This window comes from Phycodurus eques, chromosome 3 (assembly GCF_024500275.1).
Source record: "Phycodurus eques isolate BA_2022a chromosome 3, UOR_Pequ_1.1, whole genome shotgun sequence".
Taxonomy (NCBI): Eukaryota; Metazoa; Chordata; class Actinopteri; order Syngnathiformes; family Syngnathidae; genus Phycodurus; species Phycodurus eques.
Genome location: NC_084527.1, coordinates 26,673,020 through 26,698,833, shown reverse-complemented (window position 1 = coordinate 26,698,833; position 25,814 = coordinate 26,673,020). Strand labels below are relative to the sequence as shown.

The 25,814-nt window shown below is 42.7% G+C and overlaps 1 protein-coding gene across 1 annotated transcript; it reads left to right on the top strand.

Annotated features, from left to right (window-relative positions):
* The first annotated feature begins 387 nt into the window (after positions 1–387).
* Positions 388–25,699, top strand: cds2 (CDP-diacylglycerol synthase (phosphatidate cytidylyltransferase) 2). Its single transcript, XM_061672928.1, has 13 exons — positions 388–576; positions 5,510–5,652; positions 6,081–6,177; positions 8,619–8,716; positions 15,529–15,668; positions 16,323–16,381; positions 19,808–19,890; positions 20,083–20,170; positions 20,285–20,353; positions 21,294–21,446; positions 22,993–23,112; positions 23,258–23,361; positions 23,685–25,699. The coding sequence occupies exons 1-13, from the start codon at positions 505–507 to the stop codon at positions 23,818–23,820; spliced, it is 1,362 nt and encodes a 453-aa protein (XP_061528912.1). The 5' UTR covers positions 388–504; the 3' UTR covers positions 23,821–25,699.
* The last annotated feature ends 115 nt before the right edge of the window (positions 25,700–25,814 follow it).

Sequence of the window (25,814 nt, the reverse complement as noted above, 5' to 3'; positions counted from 1 at the left end):
GTGCAGCTTCGAACCCGCTCCCGCTCATTTCGGTTTGAACGAGCAATTAAGTATTTATAACGATACTCAATGCTGACGCACGCCTGCGAACGGGCCAACACAAAAGCTCAAGTTTACAGCACTCAGTGAACTCTTGCTGCCACTTGGTGGTAAAAATGAAAATGACAGTGGAGCCCATTTATAATAATAATAATGAAAAGCTTCACACAAGAAGGCCGAGCCGAGATTCAAACTCTCAACTTTAGAACTATGAGGAAGACGTGATAAACACTCAAATACTGTGTTGCCTAGCATACATTATTATTTCATTATTGCTGAAGAAATTGTGGGCCACTTTTTGCTGCTTTATTTTGAAAAGCGGAAGTTATGTTCCAATTGCACTTCCTCTTAACTCGGCGGGGTTTGAATGTAAACTAAAACCGTGTAGAATTGCAGGCAGAGGCTATCGTAGTGTCGCGGAACCGCAGGACCTTCGCTGTTGTCTTTCGGCCGTGGCTAGCGAAGATGACAGAGCTAAGGCACCGTGGAGCTGCGGACACCGAGGCGACGTTACAACACCAGCCGTCCGAAGACAAGGTAACGTTAGCTTGGACCCGCTCTGCCGTTTCAGCAATGTGATGCTAACGCTAGTTAGCCAGCTAGCTTTCCGATAGACCTAATTCAATTAGCACTGGGCTCGCGTTAGTACAGAAAGTCATGCGAAAATTGGAGCGCACGGTAAAACTATGCACGGTCTATTCTACACGTGTCACTCACTGTTCGCCAGTTAAGCACATGCCTATTTGTAAAGGTAGAAATGATCATTTCTTGAGTGCGTTTTGAATTTTACGTCCACTGTGCGCCGCTTGAGAATGGGGGCCGATAGGATTTGCCTGGCAACCTTAGTTTGGCGGCTGCGGACGCACAGCGTCGTAATGCAACTATTGTTCATGTACACAGGAAGGAAATATGTTTTGTTGTTGTCAAATTGGGGTTAGGGGCTGGAGGGGGCGTGGTGCAGTGATGGATGCGGGCACCGTGATTCAGATAAAAGCCTTTGCAAAAGTGTCAAATGCAACAGGAACTCACGGTGAGTTACAAAACTATCCAAAAACAAATTACCATTCGTTCACACATGTTTACTTTCGCTGGAATGTCAAATATTTGTTTTGCTGTTTATTTTTTCCCCCATGGGCCAAACACTTGCCAGTTCTGAAATATTAGTCCTAAAAAAAAACAACAACAATCAAAATTATGAAAATACATTTGAACTTACGACGTCAAACATGGTAAATTCTGGAGAGCTGCATGACATTTTCCACATCGGAAATAATGGTAATAGAAATAATTCTATTTGAAATAATTTGTTTCAGAGACAACATTTTAACATTCTTGGGGACATATTATGGTAAATTGAGTTTTTAATGTCTTGTCTACAAACAGTTAGGTCCCATCCCACCCATCTAGCCATCCATCTTTTCTATACCGCTGAGGCCGCCACGCAGTGTGTGTGGTGTTTGGGAAATATTGCGTCGTTTAAGGAGCAAAAGTGGAAAAAAGAAATGCAAAAATGGCATGCTAGAGAAGACATTTTGCTGCAACTCCATCCGCCATTACAAGGTTGATGCAATAAATACTTTATAATGACAAATAGTGAGGCCTTTATTAATGATTACAGTTATAGAGTAATGATTATGTTGTGCAATTAGACAGTATACAGAATTATTGTTATCCTATTACATGGTATACTGCAATGAGTGTCCCCGTAGTAACGACATCATTTTAAAAATATGGATATTTAGATAATCTTTCTGGAAGTGAATTTATATAGGTTAGCACCTCTGGAGTCGTAGCAATAGGCCTGTCTGGATAGCACATTTGTAGGACAATACATTTTCCCAGAAACTATTACGAGAAACGATAGTATCATTGTTTTTTCGTGCCACTGATATAATGATATTCAAGCATAATAATTCAATTAACATCCTTTTTAAGAGCAATTAACTTTTAACTCTAGAGACTATCGTATAGGCTTTACACGATCAGGAGTTTTGGGGCCGATCACCTATCAGCGAGTTTAAAAAAATGATAAACGCTCACCAATCCGAACACAAGATGGAGCAATTTGTCTATTTAAATGACTTGTTCATTTACTGTATACATTTGTGTACTCTATACTGAGTATCTTCAAAAATATTCTCATGTCAGGTCATGTATTCTAATCAGTCAGGTCAAATCAACATTACAACATGACAGAAATAATGGGTGCAGTGTAGTGTACTCATGTGTATTTGATGAAAAAACACAAAATAACAATTGCGGCTAAGCTGCAGTATTATAAAGTTTTTCACAGAGTAGAAATAGTATATGCATGTGAATATTGATCTTTACGTTGTTGTGCTGTTTGTGTTTGAATATTCAATCTTTCAAAGTTTATACCGCAACATCTTTGCAAATTTCAAATTCTCGTCTATGGTGTTTCACATTACGTATTAGCTTTAGGCCAGCAGACTTTTGTATGACAAAGCTAGGTGTTTTGTTAAATATTCAATGAGTGAGTCTCCATTTTTGTTTTGTTAGTTTTACAGTACACTTCATCTGGGAGTGTCAATATGCAGGTTGAAGCGAGCGCAAAAACTGTTTGCTCTCTGCCAAACTGTACACGGCACACTCAGGGAGGGCAGAGTAGTATAAGTCAGCTGCTAAAGTGGTATTGGCGTTGTAGTATACGAACATTTTTACGAGTTTGAGTAGAGATGTACAGTATTGGCGCTGGTATCGGTAGATTTTTGTGCAAATACATTTTCCCCTGGTATTTTGATGAAATTCTGAAATATATGACTTTTGGACATTCAACTCTGAGGCTTCCAGTCCAATCAGATTGCTCTGATGTCATTAGTGATGCTACTCACATCCCATAGGGGGGCATACAGTATTTACATGATATTTTCGGGTTGATAAATGCTGTGATGCCACTCATTTCTTTCTTGGACACCTCACCTTTGTGACATCTTTGTTGAATAGACAATTTCTAGTCTTTGCATATTTCAAATATGTGAGCTGATGATATTTCAATAGACACTAGTGTGACATTGCTCATATTTAGTGCGGCGTAAGTCAAAACAAATGCCATTACTGATGTTGAAACTATGCTGCTACATTTTTAAGGGAATTTAGAGATAATGAATATATGAATACTATGACAGTGTCCTGTTAAGTATTATAAGTATCTTATTCTCATCGGAATCGTTGTTCACAGTTTCATGGGAATTAGTTTGAATTTCAATAAAATATCTAACTGACAGTAAGCTAATCTTTGTATTTTATGGATTGTCTTATTTTATTATTATGTGTCGTATTTTCATTTCAGAACAGTTGACATATTTTTGGCTTATGAACTCTCATTTGAAAACTAAATCACAAGCCTCATTTCCCATTTGTTTTATTTGTGAAGGGTCTACAGTATGTTGATATATACTCTTATCATCTTATCATATCATATGGCATCAGTCAAAAGAAGGTGCCTCTTTTTTTAAATCTTGGGGAATAAATTTGACATCCTAAAAACAGAGCAGTGCCAAGTTCACTGCTAACAGGAATAAGTACTTGGGAGGATGGAGGTGTGTTTATGTGAGACAGTGGGCTATTTTTAACTCAAGCATTCTGAAACAAGGATATTGTATCCATGGGAACCACCAGCTGTAGAACGGTTACATGCATGTCTTTCTCCATATTAAGAGGATGTATTATAATGGTGTAAAGGAAATTCTATGAATTTTCAAACTGAGAATGTATTATTCTAGCAGGATTTCTTGTAAAACAATATTTGAAATGGGTGTTCTTTGCATCGTGACATGAGCTAGCTGAGTCCTGCCTTTTTTGTTGCCAGTTGCACAGCATACTTTCCGTGGACCATCTGCTCTGTTGTGATGAGGCAACTCCTAATTTGGTCACCGGCAGTAGAGGGGTCGGTCACAGTGTGAACAGTTACTTTTTTCTGTTACTGTGTTTCTCGCATGATTGTTCAACTGAAGCACAATTATCAGTGAGTTTAGAAGGCATTCCTCTAGTGAGCTGCTTGCTGTAGATCATTGATGCAGTTCCAAGAAATACTAGTTCCATTTTCTTTTCCAAAGGGAAAAGAAAATATACACAGTACTCTAATGGCACAGACAACATTAATCCTTAGTGATTCACTAGCTACCTAGACCTACAGACGCTCGAGCATAGGTGTGCAAACTACGGCCCTCGGGCCACATCCGCCCCATTTTTACATTTCAATCTGGCCCACCAAAGTTTGGTGTAGAATCAAATCATATCAAAATCATGACTACATTCATTTGACCTTGTCCTTGTGCTTGCACAGTGGTTCCACCAGGTGGCGCTGTAGAGACAGTGATACATTGACTTGACTGACTGTTCTGTTTTTACTCTGCTACTGCTCTGAACCCATCTTCAACCATGAGTGCGTCAAAGAAAAGAAAAGTCGACAGTGAGTGCTGAGTGTTTAATAGAAAATGGACTTCTAAATACTTTTTCATTGAATCAAAGGCTTTGTCTTATTTGCCAAGAAACCATTGCGGTTTTAAAGGAATACAACATCCGCCATCACTTTTCTACCAAGCATGCTAATTATGCTAACAACCAATCAATGCAGGAACCGATGGCTACGGCTCAGTGGTTAAAATCCAGCTTGCAGGCTCAGCAAAACACCTTTATCCGACAAACTGCCATCCAAGATTCAGTCACAAAACGTATTTTTTGCTGGCATTGAAACTAACGAAGACCAGCAAGCCTCTATCCCAAGCGGAGTTTCTGAAATGATGCATGTCAGAGACAGCAAGTCCTGAGAGCAAGAACAAATCTGAAAACATTATCTTATCACGCAGGACAGTGACTCGCCGTGTTGAGCTAATTGATGAAGACTTAGCTAACATGCTAAACAAAACAAAACGGAGTCATTTACATTGTATTCCTTGGCACTGGACGAAAGTAATAACATAAAGGAGGATACCGCTCATCTTTTAATTTTTATCAGAGGGATTAATGACAATTTTGAGATGACTATGGAATCCATGAAGGGAAAAACGCATGGAGAGGGTTTGTATGACAGCGTGTCGTAGGTCATCAAGAGGCACCAGCTACCTTGGAGTACGCTCGCCAACATTACCACAGATGGATCGCCAAATCTGACTGGAAAAAACATCGGGCTACTACAAAATATCCACGAAAGGGTGAAAGAGGACAACTCTGATAACTTGGACGACCAGCATGGAGAATTCTGCTGTCGGTTCTCTGAGCTGAAGTTGGAACGGATTGATACGGTCTTAACGGAACGGATTGATACGGTCTTAAAAGAGAAGTTCAACTCTCTTAAACTGGATGAGTTTTATGCTTCATTATTGTGGCAATTCAGCTACCTTGCATTTGCCATTCAACTCACAACTTAGTAAAACAATAATACGAATTTTGAGGTAGATCAGGCATGTATGTCACAATTTAATTGCTTCTGTGTGTGTTTTCATTTTAGGGTTCAGACAGTGAGCTAAGGTCGGAAAAAGATGGCGGGTCAGACAGCACCCCCAAAATGGACTCAGGGATCCCCGAGGTGCCAGTGCCACCTGATGACACACCAGAGGTTTTAAATAAAGCCCTGTCCGGACTCTCCTCAAGGTGCATTTAATTTTTGTTCAAAACTGGGCATGAAAACATATAAATATGTGCCTGTTGCTGCAGCAGTACCCTTCTTTCCGCTGATGTAGCTCTAATCCAGTAACTTGGTGGTAAATTATAAATTATCTGTTTTATTCTGAGATGGAATCCCTGTTTTATTCTGAGATGGAATCCCTGAAATGAAGAAATGTGTTTTCTGTACTCTGTGATGTATTTGGATAACTGACTAGTTATCCAAAGACTAGTCATTGCAATAACTGACTAGTCGTTGCAATAAAAAGATTTGTGGCTGTCCTGGACATTCGTTGAGAAAAACACAACCCTGCACCTTTGTTGACTGAAACTATGCTGCAAGCCTGATCTACGTTGGGAAGATTTTCACCTTATCTGTTCTTATTTCAAAATGTTAATGTTTTCATCTCCTTCAGATGGAAGAACTGGTGGGTTCGAGGGATCCTTACACTTGCTATGATTTCCTTCTTCTTCCTCATCATCTACCTTGGCCCCATGGTTCTTATGATGATTGTAAGTACGGCTGGCAGCAAGTGGCATGGTAACATCATCATGAAAGCTATATAGTGTCGTGCAAAAGCCTTTGGCCACCATTGTCTTTGTTGTTTTAATAAACTTTTCTGCATCACATAAGGAAACCGTATACAGATGCGGATAACAGTATTACACAAAAACAAATGAGACATTTTTAGAATTTAGAATTTTGGTTAGGAATCCCAGCCCCGCCTGAATGGGTTTTTGTCAGGGTACTCCGGTTTCGTCCCACATCCCAAAAACATGCATGGTAGGTTAATTCTTCTTCTTTTCCTTTCGGCTTGTCCCTTTAGGGGTCGCCAGAGTGCGTCATCCTTTTCCATGTAAGGAATCCTCCTCTCGATCACTGCATCCTCCTCTCGAACACCAACTACCCTCATGTCTTCCCTCACGACATCATCAACCTTCTCTTTGGTCTTCCTCTAGCTCTCTCGCCTGGCAGCTCCATCCTCATCATCCTTCCACCAATATACTCACTATTTCTCCTCTGGATGTGTCCAAACCATCGAAGTCTGCTCTCTCTAACTTTGTCTCCAAAACGTCGAACCTTGGCTGTCCCTCTGATGAGCTCATTTTTAATTTTATCCAACCTGGTCACTCCGAGAGCGAACCTCAACATCTTCATTTCCGCCACCTCCAGCTCTGCTTCCTGTTGTCTCTTCAGTGCCACTGTCTCTAATCCGTACATCATGGCTGGCCTCACCACTGTTTTATAAACTTTGCCCTTCATCCTCGCAGAGACTCTTCTGACACCTTCCTCCAGCCGTTCCAACCTGCTTGGACCCGTTTCTTCACTTCCTGACCACACTCACCATTGCTCTGGACGGTTGACCCCAAGTATTTATCCTCCACCCTTGCTATCTCTTCTTCCTGTAGCCTTACTCTTCCCCCACCACCCCTCTCATCCATGCACATATATTCTGTCTTACTTTAGCTAATCTTCATTCCTCTGCTTTCCAGTGGATGCCTCCATCTTTCTAACTGTTCCTCCACCTGCTCCCTGCTTTCACTGCCGATCACAATGTAATCTGCAAACATCACGGTCCACGGGGATTCCAGTCTAACCTCATCTGTCAGCCTGTATCCATCACCACTGCAAACAGGAAGGGGCTCAGGGCTGATTCCCTGATGCAGTCCCGCCTCCACCTTAAATTCCTCTGTCACACCTACAGCACACCTCACCACTGTTCTGCTGCCCTCGTACATGTTCTGTATTATTCTAACATACTCCACTCCAGACTTCCGCATGCAGTACCACAGTAGCAGACATTCCAACAGCTTCTTCCCTCTTGCCATCAACTTCTTAAACACTTAACCTACAATTCCATTACAACATGCTGGCAATTTTTTGACTTGAGTTTGTTGTCACATTTCTGTGGGGCCAATTATACATTACTCATGCATTCACTGTAGTAGTCTCGCTACGCTGCACTATTTGCATATCTGTTGTTGACCAATACTGGCCACTCATGTCAGAGGAGTATCTGCTCCATTTGCACACTGATTGAGGAGTATCTCCAACATTTGCACAATCAACAATGTCCCAGATTATCGCACTACTCGCTTGAAGTCTCTGCGCCCTTTGCACAATGGTCATTTCACCGGCCTATTGCAATATTTGTCTTTCAAACCGCTCTAAGTGCTAAAGGACTCTACATCTTTTTGCACAATTGTCCAAAAAAAATAAATAAATGTACCGGCATTACCAGATAACTAGCAACCTTTTACTGCTCAGTGACTGTTTTTTGTCAATGTCTTTATGTCTCAAAAGTGTTCTCTGTCAATTGACTGACTGTTGTCGTACTAGAGCGGCTCCAACTACCGGAGACAAATTCCTTGTGTGGTTTTTGGACATACTTGGCAAATAATGATGATTCTGATTCTGATTATTTTTACACCAATGCAAACAGTTCAGCCTTGGCAGAGGTCTGCACTCTTTATCATACAAACCACAAATTCAGTGGACATTGTGTAAAATGTCAATAAAAACTGAATAAATGATTTGCTATTCCTTTTCAACTAATATGAATTCAAAATGAGAGAATATTTTCAAAAAAGCTTAAGTTCATCATTCTGAACATTTTAATATCTCGTCGTCAAAGTGTATTCAATTATTATTATTATTAATCAGTTTATTTGAAAGGGGACAATGCAATTTCATTGAATGTAGAGGTTGAAAAGGATTCACATAAATCACTGTAATCTGTTTTTATTTAGGCTTTACACAATTTCCCAAATTCATTTGAATTGGAGTTTGTATTTACAGTTGACTATGGCTGGATTTATTTACACTGTAGGTTCAGTGCCCAATTCCGATTTAATGTTTATGTGATTTTGTATTTCAAATCAAATAATCTCTAATGCTTCATTAATATAGGTCACCATGTCCCTCCCTTGTAATTGGCTGTTTCCTTGTATAGGTCCTGTGTGTTCAGATAAAATGCTTCCAAGAAATCATCACCATTGGTTACAGCGTTTACCACTCGTATCATCTGCCATGGTTCAGGACACTGAGTTGGTGAGATCTTACACATACAGAACAAAATCACATGTTTTGCATCATGTACGACCCCAATTCCAATGAAGTTGGGACATTGTGTTAAACATAAATAAAAACAGAATACTATGATTTGCAAATCATGTTCAATCGATATTTAATTGGATAAACTACAAAGACAAGATATTTAATGTGCAAATTGATAAATTTGATTATTTATAGCAAATAATCATTAACTTAGAATTTTATGACTGCAACACGTTCCAAACAAGCTGGGACAGGTGGCAAAAAAGACTGACAAAGTTGAGGAATGCTCATCAAACACCTGTTTGAAACATCCCACAGGTGAACAGGGTAATTGGGAACAGGTGGGTGCCATGATTGGGTATAAAAGGAGCTTCCCTGAATTGCGCAGGCATTCACACGCAAAGATGGGGCGAGGTTCACCTCTTTGTGAACAAGTGTGTGAGAAAATAGTCGAACAGTTTAAGGACAATGCTCCTCAACGTACAGTTGCAAGGAATTTAGGGATTTCATCATCTACGGTCCATAATATCATCCAAAGGTTCAGAGAATCTGGAGAAATCACTGCATGTAAGTGGCAAGGCCGAAAGCCAACATTGAATGCTCGTGACCTTCGATCCCTCAGGCGGCACTGCATCAAAAACAGACATCAATGTGTAAAGGACATCACCACATGGGCTCAGGAACACTTCAGAAAACCAATGTCAGTAAATACAGTTCGGCGCTACATCCGTAAGTGCAACATGAAAATCTACTATGCAAAGCAAAAGCCATTTATCAACAAAACCCAGAAACGCCGCCGGCTTCTCTGGGCCCGAGCTCATCTAAGATGGACTGATACAAAGTGGCAATGTGTTCTGTGGTCCGACGAGTCCACATTTCAAATTGTTTTTGGAAATTGTGGACGTCGTGTCCTCCGGGCCAAAAAGGAAAAGAACCATCCAGACTGTTATGGACGCAAAGTTCGAAAGCCGGCATCTGTGATAGTATGGGGCTGTGTTAGTGCCAATGGCATGGGTAACTTAACATCTGTGAAGGCATCATTACATACAGGCACCATTACATACAGGTTTTGGAGAAACATATGACGCCCCTTCTTATTTCAGCAAGACAATGCCAAACCACATTCTGCACGTGTTACAACAGCGTGGCTTCGTAGTAAAAGAGTGCAGGTACTAGACTGGCCTGCCTGCAGTCCAGACCTGTCTCCCATTGAAAATGTGTGGCTCATTATGAAGCGTAAAATACGACAATGGCGACCCCGGACTGTTGAACAGCTGAAGCTGTACATCAAGCAAGTCCTCTGTTCCCAAACGTTTATTGAATGTTGTTAAAAGAAAAGGTGATGTAACATGTAAACATGACCCTGTCCCAGCTTTTTTGGAATGTGTTGCAGCCATAAAATTCTAAGTTAATGATTATTTGCTAAAAACAATAAACAAAATAAAATAAATATTGAACATTAAATATCTTGTCTTTGTAGTGTATTCAATTAAATGCAGGTTGAACATGATTTGCAAATCATTGTATTCTGTTTTTATTTATGTTTAACGCAACGTCCCAACTTCATTGGAATTAGAGTTGTATATGAAACCTTTTTTTCTTATCATATTGTTTCATATTTTGTCTATTTTGTTGCAGATTTGCGGAGGTTTGTTGTCTGAACTGTTTTAAATATTGAGAGTAGTTGTAGATTTTAAGTGAATCAACAAGTAAAGGACAGATGCAGTGTTACTACCCACAGGACCGGAAATCTATTTGTGATGGTGGGTATCGGGCGGATGGTGTTGTTGAACTTAAACGGACACTTTCCAATGATCTTATAATAAATTTACATATTTAAATAAAAATACAAATGCCTAAATAAATAAATAATACATAATTGCAAAGGAATTAATAATATAAAATCAAAAACACATACAGGGCTCGACACAAACGTTTCCATTGGTAGCACTGGACCATGCATGATGTGTAATCTTCCGTAATTGCCATACCGTAGCTTTGTATATAATAAAGATTGACAGTGACTCGAGTCATATCTGCAAAATATTTTAGTGTGAATATGAAGCTTGTCTGCACCAAGCAGTGGCTGACTTAACAGGTCCTTTCTTTTATCCATCCATCCATTTTCAACACCACTTATCCTGGTTAGGGTTGCGCGGCGCTGGAGCCTATCCCAGCTGACTTCGGGCGAAAGGCGGACTACACCCTGAACTGGTCTCCAGTCAGTCGCAGGGCACATATAGACACGGAGAACCATTCACACTCACATTCACACCGTCACTGAGTGGGAACTGAACCCACGCTGCCTGCACCAAGGTCAGGCGGGTGGACCACTACACCATCAGTGACTCCGTTTCTTTTATATCATTTCAAAAGACATAATGGATACATGTCCAGATAAAAGCAAAGCATACAAAAGGCATGCATGTGTTTGTATGTATTCATGTATTGTTTTTTTTTTAAAATTTATTAATGTATTTTGTTTTTAATTTAAAAAAATGCTGTACTTAAATTAAGTAAATACTTATTTTGGAACTTTTTCAAATTAACTTGTGGGTTTACAGTATGAGTCCCGTGGCAGTATGAAGTGGGACGCGGGGCTGACGCTGTCTTATATTAATAGTGGACATGAGACCTCACAGTTGCATATATACCCTTATTCTTTTCAAAAAGATAATTTACATAACTTTTAAACTGTACAATTGTGGACAAAGGAGTCAACGAAGTTGGGTTATATGTGGGGGGGACCCGGCGTGCTCTGCGCTGCAGCTTTGGTTCGCTATCCGTTATAATCTTCGCTGTGTCACCCAAACTCAAAAGGTTCTGAAGACTGTATGTAGGCTTTGCACAACATGGTGGCATTTCCAAGCAAAAATACACACAAATGCAAACAAAAACATCACTGAGTATGCTGTGACGAGACACCTTTATGCCAGCTGGAGCAGCGTCACTGCCGTAGTGAAGGCTCGATACTGTCTCCAATGTCAATTGCTCTGATACCAGAATATCCATCCATTTTCTACCGGTTATCCGGGTCGGGTCGCGGGGGCAGTAGCTTTAGCAGGGACGCCCAGACTTCCCTCTCCCCAGCCACTTCATCCAGCTCTTCCGGAGGGATCCCGAGGCGTTCCCAGGCCAGCCGAAGGACGTAGTCTCTCCAGCGTGTCCTGGGTCGTGTCCTGGGTCTCCTCCCGGTGGGACGTGCCCGGAACACCTCACCAGGGAGACGTCCGGGAGGCATCCGAATCAGATGCCCCAGCCACCTCATCTGGCTCCTCTCAATGCGTAGGAGCAGCGGCTCTACTCTTAGATCCCCCCGGATGATCGAGCTTCTCACCCTATCTCTAAGGGAGAACCCGGACACCCTGCGGAGGAAACCCATTTCGGCCGCTTGTATCCGGGATCTTGTTCTTTCAGTCACGACCCACAGCTCATGACCATAGGTGAGGGTAGGAACGAAGATCGACCGGTAAATTGAGAGCTTCGCCTTTCGGCTTAGCTCCTTCTTTACCACAACGGACCGATACAAAGTCCGCATCACTGCAGACGCTGCACCGATCCGTCTGCCGATCTACCGTTCCATTCTTCCCTCACTCGTGAACAAGACCCCAAGATACTTGAACTCCTCCACTTGGGGCAGGATCTCATCCCCGACCTGGAGAGGGCATGCCACCCTTTTGCGACTGAGGACCATGGTCAGATTTGGAGGTGCTGATTCTCATCCCGGCCCGCTTCACACTCGGCTGCGAACTGCTCCAGTGAGAGTTGGAGCTCACGGCTTGATGAAGCCAACAGAACCACATCATCAGCAAAAAGCAGAGATGCAATACTGAGGCCACCAAACCGGACCCCCTCTACGCCTTGGGTGCGCCTAGAAATTCTGTCCATAAAAGTTATGAACAGAATCGGCGACAAAGGGCAGCCTTGGCGGAGTCCAACCCACACCGGGAATGAGTCCGACTTATTGCCGGATATGCGGACCAAACTCTGACTCCGGTCGTACAGGGACCGAACAGCCCGTATCAGGGGGTTCGGTACCCCATACTCCTGAAGCACCCTACACAGGACTCCCAGAGGGACACGGTCGAACGCCTTCTCCAAGTCCACAAAACACATGTAGACTGTTTGGGCGAACTCCCATGCACCCTCGAGGACCCTGCCGAGGGTGTAGAGCTGGTCCACTGTTCCACGGCCAGGACGAAAACCACACTGCTCCTCCTGAATCTGAGATTCGACTTCCCGACAGGACCCTCCTCTCCAGCACCCCTGAATAGACCTTACCAGGGAGGCTGAGCAGTGTGATCCCCCTGTATTTGGAACACACCCTCCGGTCCCCCTCCCAGTCTGCCAATCTAGAGGCACTGTCCCCGATGTCCACGCGATGTTGCAGAGGCGTGCCAACCAGGACAGCCCCACAACATCCAGAGCATTTAGGAACTCCGGGCGAATTTCATCCACCCCCGGGGCCCTGCCACCGAGGAGCTTTTTAACTACCTCGGTGACCTCAAACCCAGAGATAGGAGAGCCCGCCTCAGAGAACCCACACTCTGCTTCCTCTCGGGAAGGCGTGTCGGTGGAATTGAGGAGGTCTTCGAAGTATTCTCCCCACCGACTCACAACGTCCCAAGTCGAGGTCAGCAGCGCCCCATCCCCACTATACACAGTGTTGGTGGTGCACTGCTTTCCTCTCCTGAGACGTCGGATGGTGGACCAGAATTTCCTCGAAGCCGTCCGGAAGTCTTTCTCCATGGCCTCACCGAACTCCTCCCATACCCGACTTTTTGCTTCTGCGACCACCAGAGCTGCATTCCGCTTGGCCAGCCGGTACCCATCAGCTGCCTCAGAAGTCCCACAGGCCAAAAAGGCCCAATAGGACTCCTTCTTCAGCTTGACGGCATCCCTCACCGTTGGTGTCCACCAACGGGTTCAGGGATTGCCGCCACGACAGGCACCGACCACCTTACGGCCACAGCTCCGGTCGGCCGCCTCAGCAATGGAGGCGTGGGAATCGAACATGAGCTGTCGGAGGTGGGCGTTGAAACTCCTTCTGACAGGGGGATTCTGCCAGACGTCCCCAGCAGACCCTCACAATACGTTTGGGCCTGCCACGTCGGACCGGCATCTTCCCCCACCATCGGAGCCAACTCACCACCAGGTGGTGATCAGTTGACAGCTCCACCCCTCTCTTCACCCGAGTGTCCAAGACGTGGCCGCAAGTCCGATGACACGACCACAAAGTCGATCATCGAACTGCGACCTAGGGTGTCCTGGTGCCAAGTGCACGTGTGGACACCCTTATGCTTGAACATGGTGTTCGTTATGGACAATCCATGACGAGCACAGAAGTCCAATAACAGAACACCGCTCGGGTTCTGATCGGGGGGGCCGTTCCTCCCAATCACGCCCTTCCAGGTCTCACTGTCATTGCCCACGTGAGCATTGAAGTCCCCCAACAGAACAATGGAGTCCCCAGCGGGAGCGCTCTCCAGCACCCCCTCCAAGGACTCCAAAAAGGGTGGGTACTCTGAACTGCTGTTTGGTGCATAGGCACAAACAACAGTCAGGACCCGTCCCCCCACCCGTAGGCGGAGGGAGGCTACCCTCTCGTCCACCGGGGTGAACCCCAACGTACAGGTGCCGAGCCGGGGGGCAATAAGTATACCCACACCTGCTCGGCGCCTCTCACCGTAGGGCAACTCCAGAGTGGAAGAGACTCCAACCCCTCTTGAGAGGACTGGTACCAGAGCCCAAGCTGTGTGTGGAGGCGAGTCCGACTAGTATCTAGTCGGAACTTCTCGACCTCACACACCAGCTCGGGCTCCTTCCCTGCCAGAGAGGTGACATTCCACGTCCCTAGAGCCAGCTTCTGTAGCCGGGGATCGGATCGCCGCCATCGGCCACCGCCCAGCTCACACTGCACCTGACCCCTATGGCCCCTCCCACAGGTGGTGAGCCCATGGGAAGGGGGACCCACGTTACCCTGTGCCTGGCCGGGCCCCATGGGTGCAGGCCACCAGGCGCTCGCCTTCGAGCCCCGCCACCAGGCCTGGCTCCAGTGGGGGGCCCCGGTGACCCGCGTCCGGGCAAGGGAAAACAAAGTCCAATGTTTGTCGTCATCATTAGGGGTCTTTGAGCCGTGCTTTGTCTGGTCCCTCACCTAGGACCTGTTTGTCATGGGTGACCCTGCCAGGGGGATAAAGCCCCAGACAACTTAGCTCCTAGGATCATTGGGACACACAAACACCTCCACCACGACAAGGTGATGGCTCAAGGAGGGCATACCAGAATATCGATTCCCAAAATACCAGAATATCGATTCCCGAAATTCAATATTGATCCTTTTGATACTTCAGTCGTTTGAGGGACTGTATTTTCAAGTTTCGCATGCGAAGGACACACAAAAGGAGCACATCGCGCCACAATTTCCGCGCAGCAAAAGCCAAAATCTACGCCCCTCCACAAATGGTATATGGTATATGTGGGAAAACCTTGCAATGACATACTGTACTATAGGAGTTCAGATCTGTACTCCTTGTGATGTTAGTTCTTAGTCTGCTAGTAGATATCATAACACCATCCCCTGTCGTGCCATGAAAAATGGAAACTCCTTACTTGCAGATTAGTTAGTCTGCAGCTAACTGGTGAAGGATTTCTAATGACTAAAACTTTCCTTCCTGAATCTCTGCTCAGAATTCAGTGTCTTCCCATTGGGCATGATGCTTTGCAGTTTCTTTCTCTCGGCATACTGAAAACACGCTGCTGTCATAAAGCTTGTGCGATTAGTGTATCACTGCTCTTTCCGACAGGTACTTCCTGCTCTGCGTCAATTACTTCTTCTACGGTGAGACCGTCACAGATTACTTCTTCACACTGGTGCAAAGGGAAGAACCTCTTCGCATCCTCAGCAAATACCATCGCTTTATCTCCTTTGCCCTCTACCTCACAGGTACAACACTTGACACACATCTTCATCTCCAATACTTATTGGCGATCCATCTAATCCATTTCAATGTCGCGTTAGTGGAGTGCAACCACCAAGATTTCTCAAGCGTACCGACCTGTTACTATAGTATTGTGGGGCTGCCCAGTTTCGAATGGGTTCGCAGTCGTGTGTATAGTTTTCTTACTGTAATTTACCATGCTATAATTTATTCTCATAAAATACTGTACTGTTATCAGAAAGTGGCTTTGAGTTGTCAAGGGTGTACTCTGAGGGTGCCACGCATGGATTCCCATTTGAAAGAATGTCCAAAATAGACCCTTGTATTAGATCAACTGGAAAGCCTTTTCTCTTCATCCATGGAGGCTTTCAGGCTCAGGGAAAAAAAAGAACCATAGAAGCTGGTAAATTTTTAATAAGAGCTGATAAGAGACAAGTGATTTGTATTTCCAATATAATGCTGCTCTACAAGGACACCTTCTCTTCAGTCCTTAAACTATGAATAGAATGGAGCAACCTTGGGACACTGCTGCATATCACCATTGGATTTTAGCTAAGGTCAAACTCAAATTAGTCAATTTGTCTAAAGATGACCTGTATTCTGACTTAATTAATCTGCCTCTAATGGGCATTGCATTGATGACCATGTTTGCACTTTAGGTTTCTGCATGTTTGTGCTGAGTTTGGTGAAGAAGCACTACCGCCTTCAGTTTTACATGGTAAGTAGCATCCGGCTTCTTCTTAGCCCTTCACCCTTAGGGATGCTGGGTTATTAATGAGGGCTGCAAGAGGGAATCGGTTTCTGTAGGCGTGGGGAAGTGGTTGTCCCAGAAATCATGGACAGCCTGTCATCTCAATTGAAAACAAACCAGACACCATGCATGTACTCAACAGCCATTCAGTCATTTCCAGCATTTCTTTAGGTTGTTGATGTGGAGCTTCTAGCTCCTCCTCTCTGGCAATTTATTTTAAGTGGTGTCCTCGTGTGTGTTTTTTTTATATATTATTTTTATTTATTTATGAGTGTTTTTAATTTGCTGTCGGAATCAGACTGATCATTTCTTGCTCTTGTCTGTCCTTGGTTTGTTTAGACAGAATTAGACATTCTTAGTCAAGATGTTGAGAAACTGGTCTACTGTAAATTTATGGTTGACTGAAGGTTTTTAGGAAAAACAAACAAACCCCAAGTCAAATAAACATTGCCCCAAGCAACATCATTTCCTACTTTTAGTTCATATCAGTTTTGAATTAACAGCGTTTTTCATGTCTTGCATACATGCAAATCAGTCGCCTTTCGGCGAAATTCGCTGTTTTGAACTCAAAACAGACCATTTACGTGAATTGTATACATCTGATGAGTTTTTCCTGGGGGTGTTGCCGTCGCTGATGTCATAGGCTGTTTTGTACTCCTTGAACGCTGGCAGCTAGATCCATTCCACACATCCACCATCCACACACACATGTAATTTCTGAATATTACTCCGCGGCGGAGTCATATGCGAGTGCATTGGTCTGAGGTTCCGCCTGTGTGCTCGGGACCTGCTTTGGATACGTCACATGAGTTGATGAGACCAGAAAAAAGTAACGGTACTTGTACTCCGGTACAATGATCTAAATGTCGCTCGCTAATTTTATTTATCAATTACTGCTTATTCATCAACTATTTCGTGCGTGAGACTACGACTTCAACTTCCACATCGTCGTCGTTACCATGAAGGCAACGGCGTGCGCCTCGTGTTTACATTGAGCCACTCATCCATCCATTTTCTGAGCCGCTTCTCCTCACAAGGGTCGCGGGCGTGCTGGAGCCAGGAGGTGGGGTACACCCTAGAACTGGTTGCCATCCAATCGCAGGGCCCATACAAACAAACAACCATTCGCACTCACATTCACACCTGCGGGCAATTTAGAGTCTTCAATTAACCGACCATGCATGTTTTTGGGATGTGGGAGGAAACCGGAGTACCCAGAAAAAACCCACGCAGGCACGGGGAGAACATGCAAACTCCACACAGGCGGGACGGGGGATTGAAGCCCGGTCCTCAGAACTGTGAGGCTGACGCTCTGACGCGCTTATTGTTTGTTATTAACTCAGTATTTGTGTAATAATTATTTCACTGTGCAGTTTTTACTCTTAAGTAATTTTTTTGGAGGACTCCTTTTTACTTTTACTTGATTCACATTATTGTCGAGTAACAGTACTCTTACTTGAGTACAATATTTGGCTACTCTACCCACCTCTGGAGCGGACATCCTCTATTGCTACTCTTACGTTCAAGCAACATTTTTGTTGCTTGAACATAAGCCAGTGTCGTATTTGTTGCACTGATCTTTTGTATTTACGTGTTGAGGTGCTGCGGGTCGTGGCCCTGGTTGCGGTCCCAGCGGAACCGCGAAGCACACGTAACATCGGCGACAAGAGTGTATCCGCTAGTATAGCTTGTATTAATTAGGAAACGCGCCTACAATTATCCAATTTGTTTACGGATGTTAATGTTAAATGTATTAATTGACGTAGCGATGTTAGGGATTATGTTACAACATAGAATGAACTAACTTCAGAAATGGGCAATAAAAACAGAAAAATAATGTACTTAATGTTTTCCTGGAGGATGCATTTGGGATTAGCCTTTGAAGTTGGTAATAGTGAATAATGAAGTGAAACAGACAACGATTTTAGTCAATTCTCTTCAAGAATTAGAGTGCTTTAAAGAGGAGGATGCTTTTCATGTGGCACAGCTTGAAGCAGGCATCGGGTGCAGGCGGGGAAGGGCCTGGCTCTAGTTTGGAGGCCAAAACAAAAAAAAGCAAAGAAATGAGGCAAATTAATTTAAATAATAAATTTGTACATCAACAAATGTTTTTCTGCGTGAAGAAAATGTGTTTATTTTGCCTTATTGTACTCTTCAGAGTCTTCCAGATTGCTTAATTTATGTTTAAAATCAAAAAAATTCTCTGCGGAGATCCCCCCCCCCCCCCCCCCCAGACCCTCCCTACAATGTTTTTTTTTTTTTTTTTTTTTTTTTTTTTTTTTTTTTTTGTGGTCACCTTTTTCATACCTTTGGTGTTTGCATGTCTGGTGTTGCTCAAATCATCATGTATGTACAACATTTTGGCGAGCATTACAGTTGGATGCAAAAATAACCGAAATAGAACGGACCAATAGGGGCAGCGGGTTGTCTGAAATAGGCGATTGTCCGTTACATTGAAGCACTTTATTTTTTAGGCCATTTGCACCCATATCACTGTACAGTACAATATTGTTTTGTAGGTTTTGTTTCATGGCCTAAAATGCCTAGTAAAGTACAAAGTTATTGTAAATATAAAAAAAGCTTGAAAATGTTTGAAAGTTTTACATTTGAACCAAACTTAACCGAGGTGCTTTGTCGTGGAGACGTTGATGTACAGTACTCATCAGCGAGTCGCTTTCATGAGCTGCAAGAAATTAATATGGTTCGTAGTTTCAAATCCGTTGCCAAAGGCAAACGGCTCGACAAAAACATTTTACTGTACCAAAAATAGCATGTTGCAGACTCCAGAGATTTGTGTTTTGTATTACTCAGAGTTAACACCGCAGAAATGCCCCTCTCTTTCTGTGCTGCGCTCAATAGACAATGGATATAACCATTATGACATGGCCGTTAGGTCAATTCCCCACATTCAACATGGACGCCCTATGTTGGCACGAGAGACACTTCTTTTGGAATTGGATGTAGTCATATTGTACAATGTATCTGTGATTGAGAAATGAGTCGGTCCCATTCTGTGCCTGATTTGCGCCACAGCGCCAGTAAACATCAGTGGCCAGTTCAGGAACTAACACACTTTATTAATGGCAGCTTAAGTGACAAATGGAAACTATTTTTGGACGCATTGTTCAGTCCTGACGGGCCATTTTATCCGATATCCATTATATCGGGGTCCTTTTTATCAAGGTTCCACTGTACAGTGTTTTAAAGTGCACTATTTTAAATGTCATTTTACATAATATATAGCCAACATTATTCTGGGACAATATAAATACAAAATAAAAACGAACATTGGTGTACACATTCTGTTTGTATCAGTAGTTAGACCTGGTTGGAGTGCATTTATGCAAAGTAATGAGTATGTCGCAAACCTCTTCATTTTTCTTTTTCCATCAGTTTGGGTGGACTCATGTGACTTTGCTGATTGTGGTGACTCAGTCTCACCTCATCATTCATAACCTGTTTGAAGGAATGATTTGGTATGTATACAGTCCTCCTCCACTGCACCGTACAAGTTGAGTTGAACTAGCAGAAAATGTAACGCCTTGAAGATGTTTTGAATTGTAGCTTTAGAATCAGTCTGACACGCTAGCGTTAGAGATAACGAGAAAAGGTTGACTCGGAACAAATTTGAAACATAAGTTTTATTCTCATCATTCCTTTGTCAATAGGTTTATCGTGCCGATTTCCTGTGTGATCTGTAATGATATTATGGCCTACATGTTTGGGTTCTTCTTCGGCCGCACCCCCCTCATTAAGGTTGGTCGACTGAGCGCACTTTGCAAATCTCTTCTTTCGTGTTTTATGCGAAACAAGCAATGTTACATATGTATTCATAAGCTATTCTATACACTTTTACTGTATCCTCTACAGCTGTCGCCAAAGAAGACGTGGGAGGGATTCATCGGTGGATTCTTCGCTACCATTTTGTTTGGCATCATGGTGATTTTATATTTTTGTATTTTTTTTTTAGCCTTTGTAGACAACTGGAAATAATTGTCTTAACTCTGTGTCTCTGTTTGAAACCTGACACTTGGCATCCATTATTATCATTAATTCCTATTGAGAAATATATCTGAAAAATATCTGATCTGAAAAATATATCTGAAAAATATCTGATCCATATCATACATTTTTGGGCACTTTTGAGTTGGGATACCAGCAGGAGTGGTATGGTACCTTAGGTGGAGTTTAGGGACACTGCAACCTGTTTATTGGTTGAGAGACAATTGTCGTAATGCAACAACAGAAAAGGAGTTGGAATAGCACGCAGTGTGCATTTTTCATAAAGCTTGTCTTCGTGTTATTGAATACAAAATTATAATTGTAACCAGCTAGAAGATGAAAGAGCACCAACTGCTGGATGTCCTCCATTATTTTCCTTTTCTTTGTTAAATTCATTCGTGGGTGACACTGTGTGCATTGTTGTGATGTCACGGTGTTTTCGTAATAGCTGCCGTCATCCTCACTCGCCCATTTGCACTAGCAATCTAAGCTGTCATTTTCACGACTTGCTGTCCTGTGTGTAAGTTATCGATGTGGGACATTTAGTTTAAAGTCAACCCGGGAATTTGCAGGCTTCTGTCGTAATGTCAGCGGTGCAACATGGCCAGAATTTGAAGCTTAACACTCTCGGCTGACTGTCAATGATCCTTTTTGTTCTAAGCTATCGTCGCTGAGGATGCCACAAATGAAATTGTGTGAGAGTGGCTGCTGTTAAAAAAAAACTTTTATAGCATGGCGGGAACCTGGCTTCACTATTTATAGCTTTTTGTTATTATGATAAGTCCAGCCACCTCATTGTCAAAGGTCAGGACATTTGTCTGTCATCAGATCAGTTGATTGATTGGGAAGTCATTTGAAGCCTTGATTTTCCTCACAGCTCTCCTACGTGATGGCAGGCTACCGCTACTTTGTATGTCCGGTAGAGTTCAACAACGATTCCAACAGTTTCCAGGTGGACTGCGAGCCGCCTGAACTTTTCCAGCTTCAGGACTACACCCTTCCCAGCATCCTGGAGTCTATCACTGGATGGGTAAGTCCACAACATTTGAAATACCAAAATAAAGATGGTTGTCTTGGGGAGAGTCTCAAACACCAAACCCTCAGACTTTGAGGAGCAAGTTTTGCCACAAACATAATCATCTTTGTGTTCTGTACAAATTAAGTGGTACCTTTTATTTATTAGTGTCCCGACTTAGAGTTTTTCGAGTTACAAGTCTTCAATGTTTTATTGCTTTGCGTTGCGAGCCAAAATTTGACTTCTGAGCTATCTTCAGATACGCTGCTGCCCAAGTGGAGTTGGGGGGAAAAAAAAAAAAAAAAAAAAAAAAAGGCACAATTAAAAGGTGCTGTAATGCCGTCAGGCAAGGCGAGCCCCAGTCGCCGATGCACTTTCAGCTGTTAACTGAACAGGGCAAACACCGAAACACCCAAATAGAAAATGAGAACCTTTAAACTTTAAAGGCACACATCCAACACACCAACATATAACACGACAAAGCGTACAGTAATGAAACTTGATAAAACAAGTTTTTTACAGTGTCTTATGGTTTATTAGCGCTACGAACAACTGAGTGGTGATTCGGATTCACTTGCCAGTCCACTCGAAAAAACAAATCCTGAATCATAATTTTGACTTTTGAATCAAAGAATAACACCGTCCATATTTTATTCTGATAAGAGCTGCAATGCGGCAAAGCTGCATTACTTTCTTTGTTTACCTCCACCACCATTTGGACTTACTGCGTATGCACATCCAGTTCATTACTGTAGCCCATCCCATGGATCACGGAGCCGTACTCTCCCCGGAGACGGCAATTTCTGCGGAACGAGGCGTCCGTCAGCTGTGCCTGAGGAGCTCCGCAGATGTTTGTGGCAGATTGTGACCATGGCGGATAAATTGGATAAAGTTATGCATCATTCTTTCAACACATCGTGGCAGATGATCGACAAGAGCTTGCCAGCTACCGCTAACGAGCAGCTAAGCTAACTATCTGGCTTATAGAAGCAGATGTTCTCAGCCAGTATTTTAAATATTTTTAACCCCCCCCCCACTAAAAAAACACCCCAAAACAAAACAAACAAACAAAAAAAAAACAGTGTTTTTGCAACCACATTTTACTGAGCAGTTGCTAAAATGCGCCAGTCAAATATTGTCAGCTGTCTTTTCTTGTGTTGTGACAAAGTCTGCGACGATAGTTTTCAAATAATGAAATTGGATTTTTCATTTGTTGGACAATGACGTCTTTATTTCAAAATAGTACACGGAGTAAGTTAATTCGATTGTGATTTGCTAGTCGTTTGTTACTGTCAATGTGAATAGCGATTGGTGATTTAGACAGTGGGTCTGAGGTGTAGTTTTTATACTGTACAGTGCAATTTTCGTTTATTAAAAACGTGACAAAAATTGTTGGTGGATTTTTAGGGGCTTGAGGGGATTTTCCAGCGGATGTCATTATTATAAATTCTAATGAGGGAAATAGATTTGATGTTGGAGCTTCTTTCACGAAACTAATTGTCTCTGAAGTTGTAGCGTCGCTGACTGTTTCCATCTAATCGTGTAGCACTTGTGTCTGCAGACCACAGTTCGTCTCTACCCGTTCCAGATCCACAGCATCGCTCTGTCCACATTTGCGTCCATCGTCGGACCCTTTGGTGGTTTCTTTGCCAGCGGCTTTAAGAGGGCCTTTAAGATAAAGGTACTCTACTAAGTTAGCACGGCCTGGCCTTGGGCTTGGCTCGCAATACGTTCATGTATTCTGCTGACATTTATAGTAAATTGAACATGCGAATTCTGTACACTAGCTTGCCAAGGAAAAGCACAATAAATGTCTTATTTTCCAGGATTTTGCCAACACTATTCCAGGGCACGGTGGCATAATGGACCGATTCGACTGCCAGTACCTCATGGCCACATTTGTAAATGTCTACATTGCTAGTTTCATCAGGTAAACACTATAAAATATTTGTTTCAAACTATGGTCGTGACAAGCCTTGACAAAGTCTTAGCTGCAGGGGATCGGGACTGAGTGAAATCTGTGATCATTGGTTCGCCCCCTCACAAAAAAGGTTTCTGTTTGCCTTATGCATACCACAAGATGGCGCCAAAGTCCTACCTTTGTCTAAACGGAACTCCTCAACACACGTCAACATAGTTCCTTGGCACCAAGATGTGTAGTCAGAAGTAATACTTGTATTGCTTTGGCCTGAGTTTGGCACGTCCTTTCACATAGGGCTCGTGCATGATTGGCATGATTTCTGTTCCCCTCAGGGGCCCCAACCCCAGCAAGGTTATCCAACAGCTCCTGGCCCTTCGCGCAGACCAGCAGCTCTACATCTTCAATTCTCTAAAGGCTCACCTAACGGAGAAGGGCTTGCTCCCCGCGCTGGAGGAAGCGGCAGCCTAGAGCTGTCCACAGCCAGTATCGGCTTGTGGTGGAGGGAGGCACATGGAGGCTCTGTGGGAGACTCAAAATGCTTTTCAGTGAGCAAAAAAAGGAAAATCAACTGAAGAAATAGGCACACTTGTTTCATTCTTTTTTTGAATGTGGCTATGAGTTGTGTGCATCCATACTATATGTGAATCACGTTACACAAGCGTTTCTTCTAGGTTCAAGTACTGTACACCTTTCCATCCAAACCTTTCAATCTATTCCCATTGTTTTTTTTAATCCTATTCACAATATTATCTGAATACCTGAATTGTGTGTTGACATTTTATTGTGCATCTTTTCTTTTTAATGCACTGCTCTCAATCGTGTCACTTACTGTATTTTTACCTCCTCCCTTTTGAGGTTTTTGGTTGTGATTCTTATTTATACAGTTTTTTTTATATATATATATGAGCTACGTTCAGCTATATCTGGGAGTTTCTTTTATTTAAACAATAGTTGATCATAACTGTTACATCGACTGTAAGTATATTTAACGGTCTTTTCAATGCCATTCATCATTTCACGACCTTAACCACATCATGCGTTATGTTCTGTCACGTTTATAAAAAAAAAAAAAAAAAAAAGTCTGAATGAATCGGCAGGACCAGGTGCTGCTATGTGATTCCCATCTTTAGTTTGAGGAGGACCTCTAAAAGTAAATTCAGCGTCAGGCGTGGGGTCACTGACACTTTCTATAATAACCGCATGAACACGAACAGCTTGTTTTTGTTGGACATTAAGCTTTTGTTGTGCTGACGTTTTGATCAGGACGTGTCAATGTTTTTTACATTGTTATATTGGCTGTCAGTGGTAATTGTGATGCTCCTTACAATGCTCAAAGGGAACATTTGGATCCTTTCATCACTGCCATCGTCTGCTTGAACTCGTGCTGAGATCAGAATTCCAGAGCAGATACTGAGTTTTTTTTAAACAACCAGTGGCTGAAAGGAAGGTTTATTAACAGCAGCACAAGTGTTATGTTGACTGGTTAGATTGAGTCTTATTTTGCATTTTTAAGTATTTTCCCACAGTTTTAGATGTGCCACTCCAATTATATTTGTAGTTTGTAAGTGGAGAAAATGCAACAGAAATGTAATTTGTTATAACGTAAGGATACATTCACGTCCATTTAAAGTTAAATTATTTTTATATCTGCTTTCTTTCTGAGACTTGACCAGTCATAAAGCGTTCTGGCAAATAACTCAAAAATAATGATTGGTGTTATTCGACACGCCTTTAAAATAACCTTTCAGCGCTGCAAAGCTAGTATGGTATTCATGTCATTTCAATTAACCCAGCCAAAAATAGAATGGAAGCTACACAGACTGCTGTTGTGTCCTTTCATCAGGATTATTTTGTTGTTGTTACAGCGTTTGTGTTCGTGTGGTTTTTCTCAAGCCCTCTTTGTTCGAGGCGGCCACTAGAGGGAGGCAGAGTACCCGTCATCTGCTTATGTTCGAAAACACATTTGACCAGTGACAATTTATATATATATATATATATATATTATATTTATTCCTCATAGCACATAGAGGCATAGTAAAAACATAAATGCTAGTTTAACTAGATTCAATAGGAAGATCGGATTTGTGTGCCACCCAGGAAGCCATTTTGGACCATAATGACAATTCTGCCAAGCAGGACCTTTTATTAAAATGTATTACAGTGGCGCAACATATTGTTCGCTCGCCTTCAAGGACATTTCATTGTGTGGTTCTTCTATTAATTGATATATGTTCTATTATTATTAGGCAGTGGAGTGCTTTGTGTTGTATATTTGTCAATAGAAAGAAACGTACTCTTGATGCTAAAATGTACTTTGCCTTGTCTGAAAATAAAAAGATAAAAGCTATTGCACACGTGGTTTCTTCTCTTGTGTATTTAAAAAAATAATAATTCCATAGCACAATGCAGCATATTTGCTGATCTATGACATTCCGTTGCATTTATTTTGTGCTAAGGAATCC

Bases quoted from the DNA above. Each gene is read 5' to 3' on its own strand.
- cds2 (XM_061672928.1), top strand. From the start codon at position 505: ATGACAGAGCTAAGGCACCGTGGAGCTGCGGACACCGAGGCGACGTTA. The intron at 20,171-20,284 runs GTTGGTCGACTG...TATCCTCTACAG, and splicing joins GCCGCACCCCCCTCATTAAG to CTGTCGCCAAAGAAGACGTG. The intron at 20,354-21,293 runs GTGATTTTATAT...TTTTCCTCACAG, and splicing joins CCATTTTGTTTGGCATCATG to CTCTCCTACGTGATGGCAGG.